The sequence below is a fragment of the Chrysemys picta genome, chromosome 7 (assembly GCF_011386835.1).
Source record: "Chrysemys picta bellii isolate R12L10 chromosome 7, ASM1138683v2, whole genome shotgun sequence".
Taxonomy (NCBI): domain Eukaryota; kingdom Metazoa; phylum Chordata; order Testudines; family Emydidae; genus Chrysemys; species Chrysemys picta.
Genome location: NC_088797.1, coordinates 9,021,951 through 9,035,174, shown reverse-complemented (window position 1 = coordinate 9,035,174; position 13,224 = coordinate 9,021,951). Strand labels below are relative to the sequence as shown.

At 42.0% G+C, this 13,224-nt stretch overlaps 1 protein-coding gene across 11 annotated transcripts in view; it reads right to left on the bottom strand.

The window, feature by feature from the left end:
• MITF (melanocyte inducing transcription factor) overlaps positions 1-13,224 on the bottom strand; it is a 164,473-nt gene that overhangs the window by 60,492 nt on the left and 90,757 nt on the right. For 9 of the 11 annotated variants that reach the window (XM_008179486.4, XM_008179485.4, XM_008179488.3 and 6 more), the window contains exon 2: positions 8,925-9,171. In XM_008179486.4, the coding sequence (XP_008177708.1) occupies positions 8,925-9,171 (247 nt within the window). The remainder of the gene's footprint in view (positions 1-8,924; positions 9,172-13,224) is intronic. The other 2 variants (XM_042849962.2, XM_042849963.2) reach the window with 1 other exon arrangement.

Below are 13,224 nucleotides of genomic sequence, written 5' to 3'. Positions count from 1 at the left end.
TTTAAATAAAAACGTAGAGTTAAGCCTGCAGCAGATTCTTTATGCACAGATGTTTATATTTATCTCAGAAACCTTCAGGAAGACTACCTCCCGCCATCCCCCAAAAGCTACTACAATGAAGCTTCCTAGAATTCATTAAGAATATGGAGAGAAACTGGTCTCTCAGTATAACAGTTATATTTGCATCTCAGTACTAACTGGTCTGACCCTCCTCCCCCCCCACCCCCCCAAAAAAAATCACTTTCAAGTCAAGATTGTCCATTATGTTTACTGCCCCAATTGCTTAACTAACCTTCTACTAAAAACTGGAGCTCAAACATACAAAATCAACTTGCTATCATACATCTTTTAAATCAACCTGCAATAAGAAAAGAAAGTCATGAAACACAAATCAAGTGCACCAGTACTGTGGTAGGTGCTAAATTTCACTGTTCCTGATCTTCCGGGCTGCAAAATACATCTCCCATAAGGAAACAGATCATGTAGAGTTTCAATTCTCTGTTTCTAACTGGAGACACAAAGTTCTACTGTAAGTAGAGAGACTATATTAAGAGCACACAGTATTTCTTGGTAGTAGGGCATATTATTGCAGGAGCAGTAAGAGAACCAGGCTATTTCTGGACAGCTGCATATAACAGTTAATTCGTACCACCCAAAAGGCGTTCTGGCATTTTACAAATGGCAAAGACAGACATGGTGTCTGATCCAATTTTTTTTTTTAAATGCAACACAATGCATCGGCATGCAGACACTAGGGGTAGATGAGAGATGAGAAGGAAGGACAACTATTTGACTGTAAAAAGAACAGGAGTACTTGTGGCACCTTAGAGACTAACAAATTTATTAGAGCATAAGCTTTCGTGGGCTACAACCCACTTCTTCGGATGCATATTTGACTGTGTGCACTGGGATTTGATCATTACTTTCAAAGTAACTACAACAGAGAAAATAAATCTATAAGATACATAATAATTTATTGGGGTTACCATATTTAAAAAAAAAAAAAAAAAAAAGAGGACACTCCACGGGGCCCTGGCCCCGCCCCCGCCCCTTTCCCACCCCGGCCCTCCCCAACTCCGCCCCTTCCCCAAAGTCCCTGCCCTAACACCCCCTCCTCCCTCCCAGCCACATGAAAAGGGCTGCCCGAGCGCTACCGGCTTCACGGTTTGCCGGGCAGCCTCCAGACCCTGCGCCCCCGGCCAGCGCTTCCCCAGCACAGCTGGAGCCCAGGAGGGGAAGCGCCCAGCCGGGGGCGCAAGGTCTGGAGGCTGCCCGGCTAACCGTGAAGCCGGTAGCGCTCAGGCTTCGGGCAGCCACCATGCCTCCAGACCCTGTGCCCCCGGCCGGGCACTTCCCCTCCCAGGCTCCGGCGGCTACTGTGCTCCCTGAACGCCTGGGCTCTGTAAGCACCGAGCTTCCCAAGCGCTACCGGCTTCGGGCAGCCCCCATGCCTCTGGACCCTGCGCCCCCGGAGGGGAAGTACCCGGCGCCCGCTCTAAGGTAAGCCAGGGAGTATTTTTCCCGGACATGTTCGGCTTTTTGGAAATTCCCCCCGGACGGGGGTTTGATTACCAAAAGGCCGGACATGTCCGGGAAAAAACGGATGTATGATAACCCTAAATTTATTGTAGGCAGTGCATCAGGAATGAGATTAACTGAGCAGCTGGGCATTCGGTGAGCCTTCACAGCTATTTGAGATTTTCTGTTCAACTGTTCGTACTAGGACACAGCATGTGTTCTACTTGGATAGGCAACAGCTTAATCTATTGCAGCATCAGCGGAGACCAACAGTGAATGCTTCCAAGGCCGGCAACAAAGGGGCCGGGGGAAGGAGCCCCAAGCCACAAATTTTGGCTCTGGGCTCTGAAGAGCACAAATTCCGATGTGTTTGGAATCTGGAAGCGTTGATTTAGGTCCCTTTCTAAAAAGGGAAAGGGCATCATACAAGGTGGATGTGAGGTACACACACTCCAATAGCTTGCATGAAGGAGTTTCCTTTCACATTTACATGCTGCAGGGAGAAGAGGTAGGGCAGGGGCAGGGACTTGGGGGAAAGGGGTGGAATGGGGGCGGGGTGAGGGCGGTGCAGGGGAGGGAAGAGGCAGGGGGTGGGCGAGCACCCACCCGGCAGAGGGGAAGTTGGCACCGTAGGGTGAGTGGCGGGCAGGGGGGTGAAGAGGCGAGTGGGTGAGCGAGCAGGTGAGGAGGTGAGCGGTGGGTAGGGGACTGAGGAGGGACGCAGCAAGCCAGCGGCAGGCCGGGGGATGAGGAAGGGTGAGGTGGGGGGGCCCCTGAGTGTAGAGGGGGCGGGACCTGGGGGCAGAGTGGGGGCGGAGCCTGGGAGGAGCAGGGGTGGACTGTGGGTGGGGCTGATGGCACCCCAATGTGTCCTGATATTTTAGTGTGGTGATCTGGTCACTCTAGTATAAACAAATCAATAACAAACATTGGAACTCTTGGCAGAAGGACTTCAAGTAGCAAGTCCATTAACCCTCGAAACTGCCTGGGACCCAGTTTCTTGGGATGTGGAGTCTGAATCTAATGATGCCCAGGAGACATATATGCAGCGGTACAGTGGGGAAGCTTCCTTCTGAACTCCCTGACAGTGAGCATAAATATTGGGACAAACATGCAGTAGGAAGACCACAGATTTACTACTATGCTACAGATGAAACTGGACAGAAATCTTGCATTGGAAAGGGGTAGCAGCTGGTGCCAGTCAGAGCAGTAGCATTAGCAGTTGTCTAAGTGAGTAATTCATGGAACAGCCACCATACTGTGTCACCTGACACAGGAGACCCACTGGATTCACTTTCGGGGCTGGTTTTGATCAGTATCTGGGTAACGTGACTAGAATTGATGCATTAAGACTGCCAGGGAGTTGGACGGTGAGGTCAACACAAAAACAAAATTTGGCCCCAACATAAGCAGTAGCAGCTCTCACTGACTGAATTGGGAATTGTACTCTGATACTAGGCCTGAATTTGGTCCAGAGTATTTCTGCCAGATATTAAGTTTGTGTTACCATAGTGCCTAAGAGCCTAAGTCATGGACCAGAATCCCATTCTGCTAGATGCTGTACAAACACAGAACAGAAAGACAGCCCCTGTCCTGAAGGGCTTATAATCGAAGTATAAGCAAGAGACAAGAGATGGATACAACTGGACAAATAGGGAACAATATTGGTCAACACAACAGGCAGTGGTTTGAGCACACCAGCAGCCTAACCACTGTCAAGTTTGGTTGTTGTTTTTTTGTTTGTTTGTTTTAGAGGACTCATAGCAAAGGAGAGTTAAAGGTCGAGATATAAAGGATCCAACTCACGTAAAGCAATGGAATTTAACTGGAGTTACATCAGGGTAAAATTAGTTTAAGTGAGAGTAGGAGGAAGATGAGATGATATCCTCAGTACTTTATCTGCCAGGAAGTCTGTGCTCTGCTTTGGCATCTAGTGTCCTTGTTCAAACCATATTCTGCTGGACATGCAATGTGTGAATTACAAATAAAAACTAGGATAATGTGTCCATGTGTCCGAAATTAAAGTAAGTAAGTCCCCCATATGCTTCACCTGATAGATAAATAAATACTGTTCACAAATGTTATACAATTATATTCACTTGCCTCACATTGTCATTACTTACCCATCTCAGGGTACACATAAGTACACAATATTCATTTCACACACCCTTGCAGCCATTTGCTTGGCCTCCATCCTACTGCTCTCTATCATCCCAATAACACTCGCCAGCCAAACAAAATCCTACAAGAACCAGGAGGAGGCCTCAAAGACCCGGATTCAGATGCCTGTGAGCTAAGGAAGGAAGCAAGGTCTGAAGCCAGTGATTCCTAGTTGAGAACGCCCAGGGTAGGGGCCAGCTCGCCACATTAGCTTGAGTAACTCAATCAATCTCTGTGATGTCACTGGGAAAAGAGACAGCCACTCAGGTCACAAGCCATTTAAGATCATAGAATATCAGGGTTGGAAGGGACCTCAGGAGGTCATCTAGTCCAACCCCCTGCTCAAAGCAGGAACAATCCCCAGACAGATTTTTGCCCCAGATCCCTAAATGGCCCCCTCAAGGATTGAACTCACTACCCTGGGTTTAGCAGGCCAATGCTCAAACCAATGCTCAAAGTCATTCACGACTAGGAGGAGATCAGCCATCAACACAACCAGAGTGGTTTCTACAGCTTCTACAGCTCTATACCATGTAAAGGCCTAAATCCAAATTGACTGGAATCAAAGATACACAAAGAGCTGAGATATAATTTGATTTGCTTTATAGAAGACTGCATGGTAGTCTTCAAGACAAGGCAATAGTAAAAAGGTGACACTTTACCCAGGTTAGTATTTAGTATCCAATACAATTTAAAGATTTACTACTGTAACTGGTTTGTAAGGTACCCAGGAGTCTTCACATTCTCACTACGTATAGAACATAAATAGAGAAAAACACTTTCAAGAGAACCCGTGTGAAGTACAACTGATGCAATTTCTTCAGTGAAAGGGCCTCAGGACAGAACTGTGCCAGAACCAATTAATAATAATAAACTCCATACAAATGAAAGCCTTAAACTCACATGTTCCCCAGTTCATAACTTTGTCCTCTGGAGAACAATTCAAGGACCAAACATTCAGGTTGGACAAAACATTAAACAACCCTCCCGTCCCGCCAAAAAAAATTTCAAAAAGTATACAAAACTAAAGAACACTGGGATGAAAGAAGCTACTGCGTTAAAAAAAAAAAGTCCATATCACTTAGCCAAAATACATTGAACCATTTAAAATTAGACTTACTTACAAAAATGCTAAATTCCTCCATATAGATAAAAATAATTTGTGTTTCACACTTTAAAAATGGATTCAGATCTGACATTAACGTAGTATGGAATTCAGGGCCTTGAAAATCCTCCAGTAAACAAGATATTTAATTAACACATTTTAAATTATTTTGCCCTATTTTTGATGCACAGTACGTCTAAATCATTTTGCATCAGTCTCAAGTCACTCTGTGACGTCTCTGCAGTTTTAGCTCTCAGTGTTAATTCAGGCCAATGGGAAATAGATAGCAGGATGTGGTTAATCGGATGCATTCCTCATGAAAATTTAAAGCAGCCTGCATCTATTCCGTACAGCCAGTTTCAGCTTTGCAGGAGCATCATGGAATGCCACAACAAATCCTGTTATAACACAGGATCCTAACACATACTGCTGCAGCTGCATTAGACCTTCTCCCAGAGAATATCAGTTAATTACCCTTCACCAAGCAATAGAAAATTTCATTCTGAGGGGTGTTTTCTTACTACACTAAGTTACCCCACTTCAGAGATCAAACCTGCAATTAGGAGCCCATAGTTAGGCACATTAAATCATATTCATTCATGTAGCCATAAAGAACATATTACATTTTATTATGCAATTTTGAGAGTGCTACAGTTATATGAAGTGGGCTAACATGAGTTACTCTTCTTTTGCTGTATTAAGTACCTTCATAACAGACAGTATATGGTTTGTATTCATTATTGTTTTATTAGCACACAGCTTTTTTTAAAAATCATCCATCTCAAAGCACTGTGTGTCAGACTTGGAAATATCACTATCCTTTTACACTGGGTGAATGCGGCACAGGAGTTAAATGAGTTGGACAAAGAAACACTTCACTGTAAAACAGAAAGGTCAATAATTTATTTAACATGTGTTCCTAAGTCCATTTTCATGTTTTTATGAATTTTGTGATACCCAATTTCTTTTTCAAAAATCAGATTTTTGAAAAGTAAGTTTCTATCCAAAATCCCATTTGTTGACACTATAACCTTCAGCAGCTCTGCTTTTAAAAAGTCACTTGGCACATTAACGTTTATGAAAGCACAGAAGTCCTAGTTTAGTCTAGCATTTTGTTCAGTCATTAAACCCAGACTATCAGGATAATAAACTTACCTATCAGAATGACCTACTCATAATTAAAGCTTATGTCCAGTCTTTATGGAAGCTGGTCCATAGCTCAAAACAGATGACATATAAAATAATCAACTCTGATGAACCGATATGTAGCAAATAAAGAGTTCCTCAATATACAGCTGGCTGTCAGTTTCTCTTATCTAACGATATCCTGGTATCAATTCCACTTTTAAATCTGACTGCTTCTTTAAAACATACGTGTACCTCTGTGGTGAAATTCTGGTCACATGGATATCCTTGGGAATTCTGCCATAGACTTCTGTGGAATCAATGTCATGCCTGGAATTTTTGTGCGTTATGATTTTTGTATAGAACCTCATCCACATTAAAAACAACAGAAAAAATGATCAGATTCTAGCAACTTCCATAAATAAATAAAAAATAAAAAAAGTTATATGGATTCTCCCCTTCCACAAAGTGTCAGTCATTTCACTAACTATGGTGCTCAGAGTACATGGGTTTGCATAATGGTTGCACTTGCTGATGCAGATGGTGCTAGCACAGATATTTATTTTACTCTAAGGCCTGGTCCACACTAACCCCCCACTTCGGACTAAGGTACGCAAATTCAGCTACGTTAATAACGTAGCTGAATTCGAAGTACCTTAGTCCGAACTTACCGCAGGTCCAGACGCAGCAGGCAGGCTCCCCTGTCGATGCCGCGTACTCCTCTCGCCAACCTGGAGTACCAGCGTCGATGGCAAGCACTTCCGGGATCGATCCCAGAAGATCGATCGCTTACATCCGGACCAGGAAGTAAGTATAGACATACCCCAAGATGTAAATCAGTCAGTCACCATGGAGCGGCACATAAGATTCCTGCGATCAGTGTCTCTGGTAGATAGTTTTCCTCCTCCATTGCCTATATGGATTTGGGGGTAGACTGTACTTTCAAGGCACAGCCCAGAGTAAGGGATACTACAGAATGCCCTGCACCACGTGGAAAAACAGGAAGCAGTGGGAGGCAAAATACTCCTTGTGCACAATGGGGGCACACTTACTACTATTCCCCTTTATAGGATGGGCCTTACTCCCACTTGGGCTAATGAAGAGGATGGAAGCTGAACAATGGAGCCCCCTTCTCCCACCAATTCTGGGGCCCGGTCTTCCCTAGGGAAGTAGTGAGGTGGCTTTTCTGAGCACAAGGATCTCACTTCTTCCTGATCCCTAGGCATCATGCCTAGCAATCCTCATGCCTCTCGCAATTGCGCGTGTGTGTGTGGGCCAAGCAGAACCTGCCCCCTTAAAATGTTATGTTATTTAATAACTGACCATCAGGTACCTCCTGCCAGCTTCTTTCTATTGGAGCCTCTGCTATTACTTCAGGCGCCATCAAAAAATAAGAGACTGCCCCTTCTCTCATGTAAGAAGGCAGCTACAAAATAATGAATCTATAGCATCTTACTAATACTACTGCTGTGATTCTGGCAGTCACATAACAAACAGGGCATTAAATATTTCCAGTAGTGATCAAATTTAGCAGAAATAAGCCAAATATGTTGCTATAATTAAATGCCAAAGGTGGCATAAAACATTACACATACCCAGTGGGAGATTCGGAAATAAAGCTCTTTCACTGAGACTCTGAATGCATCATCATTTCCTTGTTAATTCAAGTGTATTCTGAATAGGAGAATATTACAGCCTATACCTATCAGCTAGGTGTGCATTCAAACTACACGATAGCATTTACGCAAGAAATTCAGTACATTTCTTCATCACAAATAATTTATTTTCCAGTCAAACATTCTTTGTTCATTTTAATAGCTTCTGTATTAGGGGGAAGAGTCAGAAAATTAGAGCCTGAATCAAAATTCAGATACATTCTTTAATGTCCTTCCTTCTCACGGCCAAAACATATTAATGCTGTACTCAAATCTGATCCTATTTACTTTTTGCAGAACTCCAATAATGGCATTTTTACCATTCTTTTTATTTAACATGACAACACTAAGACCGCTATAAGTGATAATGTATTAACGATAAATAAAAATACCTATACAAAACTTGTGGGATACCCAAGTGTACACAGTTTGCTTTAAGATATATTTATTTTAAATCTACCACACTATTCTTAAAACAAAGCTTAAAATGGAGTTGACACACAAAAATGCCAGCACTACACCATACTCTGAAAATATTCTATTGTAACCAACTTCAATTGGATTTACTGGTTTACAGTTTGCTTACTGGCCAGAAAGAGTTACTAACCTTCATATTGTAATATCAAGTAAACAAAGAAGGAGTTATATGCGGTAGATAAAATTCAGTATTTGCATACTTACTGTGCTCTACTTTGATGTCGAATTATTTCATTTATCTTTTCTATCATTTTATATGTTCCTTTAACAAGGCATTTCACGCTACACTACTCTATCTCAACTTACCCAACATGTGTGAAACTAAGTCTGTTCTTGTTACAGTTTTTCTCAGTAATTAGCAAGCTACATAGTCTCCGGCAGCAAGATACTAACAAGCTCCTACAGTTTCTAGTCTAACAAGGAACTCAAAGCTACTAATAGCAGTCAAAACATTTGAGCAAAAAGGATTACAATGGCTAGTTGCAAAAGGCTGGAAACTCACCCCTATTCCAGATTAAGTCTTTTTGAGAAGATCTTTTGTAACGGATTTTGATTCAGTATTTAAAACCATTATTGATCAGAAATTAATTTGTTTTAAATGGAAGGCTGGTTTGAAATATTAATTATTTTAAGAGGGAATCTTTAAATATGTGAAAGACAGACATTTTCAAACAAACTAACGCTTGCATCGGAGATCAAGTTAAAAACTTCTCATTCTTCTCTGGTACTGGGACACTGAGTTAAAGCTAAAAATGAAACCAGACCTTGCAGCTTATTTGTGAAGTTTAGTTGCCATGAACATCAGTAACCATGTCACTATTACATAGACCATGTTTAGACAAGCATGAGAGCCAGTGAACTGAACAAAAGTCACACTCACTTACCTTGAGGACTTCCATTGGCACCTGGGTAGGAGGGGGCAGGTTAGAGGGGACGCTGACGTTGATGGCTGGTGTCTGACTGAGTGGTACTCTCTGCTGCATGAACTGGGCTGCTTGCTGCTTCTGTTGCTGCTCTCGACGCTCTTGCTCCTGCATCTGCTCACGCATGAGCTGCTGTCGTAACAAAATCCGTGATGTCATACTGGAGGAGCTTAGGGGAGGCTTGGAAGCTCCAGGATGCTCGGAACTGCTGTGGGAAGACCAAAGCCACAGACATCTCAGTTTCCCCGGTTAGAATAATTATTTCCTGCGACTGCAGAGTTACGTTAAGTGTGAAACAAAGTGGCTCTCACACATACGAGAATGAGTAATGATACGCTGCCCAGGGTAAATTGGAATTTGGAGCTGATCTACTTTAGGTCCTTAGAAGCCAAATTAAGCTAAAATAACCTGATTACGTCTAGCCATTATTTTCAATGTTGATCTCTAGCAGCAAAGAGGAAATTTTTAAGTTTTAGAAGTCTAATGCTCATTAACATCTAATAGAAATACAGCATCCCGTTGAGCCCTGTTGTAACATGACTATAATTCTTTCATACTCCCATTTATAGTGGCAATGCTTTTATTAATTAAAAATCAAATGAATGTATTTAGCATCTTCTTAAGGTTAAGAGGACTTTACACAACCCTTTATGTAGGCATGGGGATAAGGGAGGATTCCCAGCACTACTGAGGCCTGGCGCTAAAGTTCCACCGCATGTTCCTGCCTCCCCGAGAGCACATGGAAACCCCTCCATACTAACTTGGTGTTCAAGGGTGGGTTGGGGCAGTGGCTCCTTGCACCACATTCGAGTTTGCTAGTAGCGCTCTCTTCAGGGGCGACCACCACCTGTGACAGTATCAACTCACTTTGATGGCACTAGCAGGCTTGAAGTGAGGAGTGGGATGTGGGTGCAGGTAGGGCAACCAATAGCAATAGCTTGTAATGGATCCATGCTAGGAGAGGAAGTGAAGGGTATGAAGGGTATATGGGAGTAGCTGCGAGAGGCCTTCTGCAATGCTGTTTTTCCACAGATGGAATGATCTGGCCCGTTCTTTGTTCACAACACAATGATCAATACAAATCCCATATTTTACATATAACACGACACAGGAAAAGCAGACAGAGAGAAAGAGAATAAAAGAAACTGGAAAGGTTGAAGACAAGATATTTGAAGAGGACATGATATTTGTTTTTTCCTGAACACGTGACAATCTGAAGTGTAAAAGGAAGACTCAGTGCCGGTTAATATTATTATTCAACCTGTTCATTTTATATCCCACCTACCAGGGACTGCTATAATCAAACAGATACCTGACCAAGGACAACTTTGGGAGGTTAAGAAAGTTTCTGGTTCATTCCCATTTTGATCCATTTCACATATGCCACTTTTTAAAAAACACACACACAATTGTAAAATATTTTTATTTGAGCTGATTCTTTCCAACTACTATGCTGTATAATGCCATGTATATTTAGATTTGTTATAATTATTAGTCAGACTTTATATTGAGATTTTATTTACGAGTAGTTTACAAAGAGTTAATAAATGAATAACATGTTGTGTGTTTTACAGTAGTATATAAAGTAGTATGCGGTATATAGATGATTACAAGTACATCAGTAGAAGGTGTTTAAAGTGGTTATATTGACCTCTTGCATGCTATAGCAATCTACAATAGCCAATTAATCATTCATTAAAAACCCTTTAAAAGAGGAACCTTAATAAAAAATAACCATTATTTCTATGGTGTCTTTCCAAGAACCACCCAAAATAATTTAAAACCACTGAGCAGCACCTCTGTGGAAGGTAGGCAAGTGCATTTTGTAGACGGTTAAAGCTACTCAGCAGTTAAGAACAGATAATATTACAGAAATAACGCATCCACACAAGACAGTGAAGTCTCTTTTAGATATGCACCCCTCCCCCCCCCCCAAGTACAGACATGAATTTGTTGCTTGAACCTTCACCTTTGCAGCTGATCGGCGTAGGATCAAACCCACAGCATATGCCGAGTTCATACAGTAGGACTGGGATTTTCAAAAGCCGTAACTTCTACTGAAGTCAGAAACAAAGAGCACTAACACCTGCTATGTCTGAGTTCTTATTAAGAACCAGATCCCAACACCTCCCAACAGAAATCTCAGCTGCAAAACACATTTTTTTCTGATTAGATTAAATGTTAAATCAACAGCATTAATCACACAAAAATTAAACGGTATTATGCCCATTAACATTTAAAATGTATGATGCTTTCAAATGACAAGAACGACATTAACATGTTAAAGTGCAGCCATTCCAGTCAAGCGACACCACTGCATAGGTAAAGGGCCAGATTTTCAGACGTGCTCAGCACCCAACATCTCCCATTGAGAAATCTGATCCTCAGGTGCTCAACACCCAATAGTTCCCATTGCACTCAGTGTGAGCTGAGATCTCCAGCAAATCTGGCAAGCGGTGTTTAGAACCAGTACATTAAAATTAAATTGTTCACAGTAGGAATAAAAAGGGAAAGGGGTTATTTTGTTTAAATAACATTAAACCCAGATTTTCCAGAGCGCACAATCTAATTTTCCTTAAAAAGGGGCGGGGGGGAAAGAGGGAGAAGAGGCTGTGTTGCTATTTAAGGCCTGTCAGGTTGAAACATTCCCAGAGAGACTGATCCTTTTGATAAAACAAGAGAAAAACCTTTGTGGTGAAACTAATGCAGCTGTGGAATAATCGTACTAATTAGCTGCTCAAGACAAGTCATTGACTGTGATACTCACAAAAAGAGCCTTTCAATTAACAGTGAAGTATTCTCACATCCTAAGCCCATCACAGTGTTCTTTAACTTTGTTAAAGTTTAGAAGAGCTTTTAAAAAGACATTCAGACATTTCCAAACTGCAGAGAGGTTCTATTTAAATGGTTGCTTACTAAAATAGCTACAGGTTAGAGCTGAAATACCATTTCAGCTGCAAAAAACAAGGCTCGATCCCATTCCTATTCAAGTCAATGGACATTTTATTTAGGTTTATAGACATGCTAAAGAGGGTGCCCATCCATACGCTCTAGGTGTCGTTGGCAGAGATTACACGTACATACCAAGTTTAGCAAATAGATATCCCACTCCAATCCCTCCTTAAAACAATTTACCCCTCCATTCTTCCCCATTTTCAACTGTCATGAGGGTGGGGGGAAGGGAGGATAGATGAGTCTTGCAAGGCACCCTGAAGTTCAAATCAGAAGCTATTTTGAACCCAAAGAGGGGGAAGTGAATTTCGAAGCTGTAGGGCTTTTGCCAAGAACGGCCTGCCAGCAACCCCTTCTCATTTACACCAATGAGGCTGCAGCTCAAGGACCTCTGCTGCTCTCAGCTATGGCAGCATGCCACGAGGGAAGAAACTTACTCTGTTTTGTCATTTATGTCAATGGGTGCAGGAGCAGACCCACTGTCTTTAATGGCAATTCATTGTATAACTCTTCAACATTTCCCTGCCACAAGTGCAGAAGACTGGACTAGATGACCTCTCAAGGTCCCTTCGAATCCTATGATTTATGATCCTACGATTTTGTGTTCTTTTTAAAAAAAAAAAAAAAAAAAAAAAAAAAAAAAGTTCAGTCCTTCCTCAGAAATGACTTAGATAACCTGGCAACAAACTCATCCGATCTCTGATTTTAAGTCTGTTGATCTTATAAGTCTCTTCGACGTTCTGGGCTGCTAAAAAGACATTGTTTTGTGCGTGACTGACTTGAAAATAGAAGATCTGAGAGTATACTCCTAACACAAATGCCATAAAGGAAAAACAAACGGAGCCTGATCTTTTTCACATCCAAAACATCAGATTTGGGGGGCCAGATGAGAGGGGAAGAACAAGCTCCTTAGATTACAGAATGTTCTGTTCATCCTTAATACTCAGCAGAAGCCAGAAACAAATTATTTAGCAGCAAAAGAATTTAGTGAGCTAAGCAGATGTGTAGCTCAGTTTTTATTCATGCACAAACTGGTTACATAATGGAGGTAGCCAATATAGTGTAGTGGTTACTCCTAAACCGGACAGAAGTCTGTTAGTGAGCACACACCATAGCACTCACACTGGAATGGAAGCTCTGAAGTTGAGAAACTTTCTGCTCTGACTCCCTTTTCCAGTTGAGTAACTTGGCCCAAATGAAACTTATATGAGAAAAATATTCCATATTGGATCTACTACTTGCTTTAGTAAAACAAGTTACACTTTCGGGGTGGGGGTGCACAAACTTACCCTCCTCACATTTGTTCTAC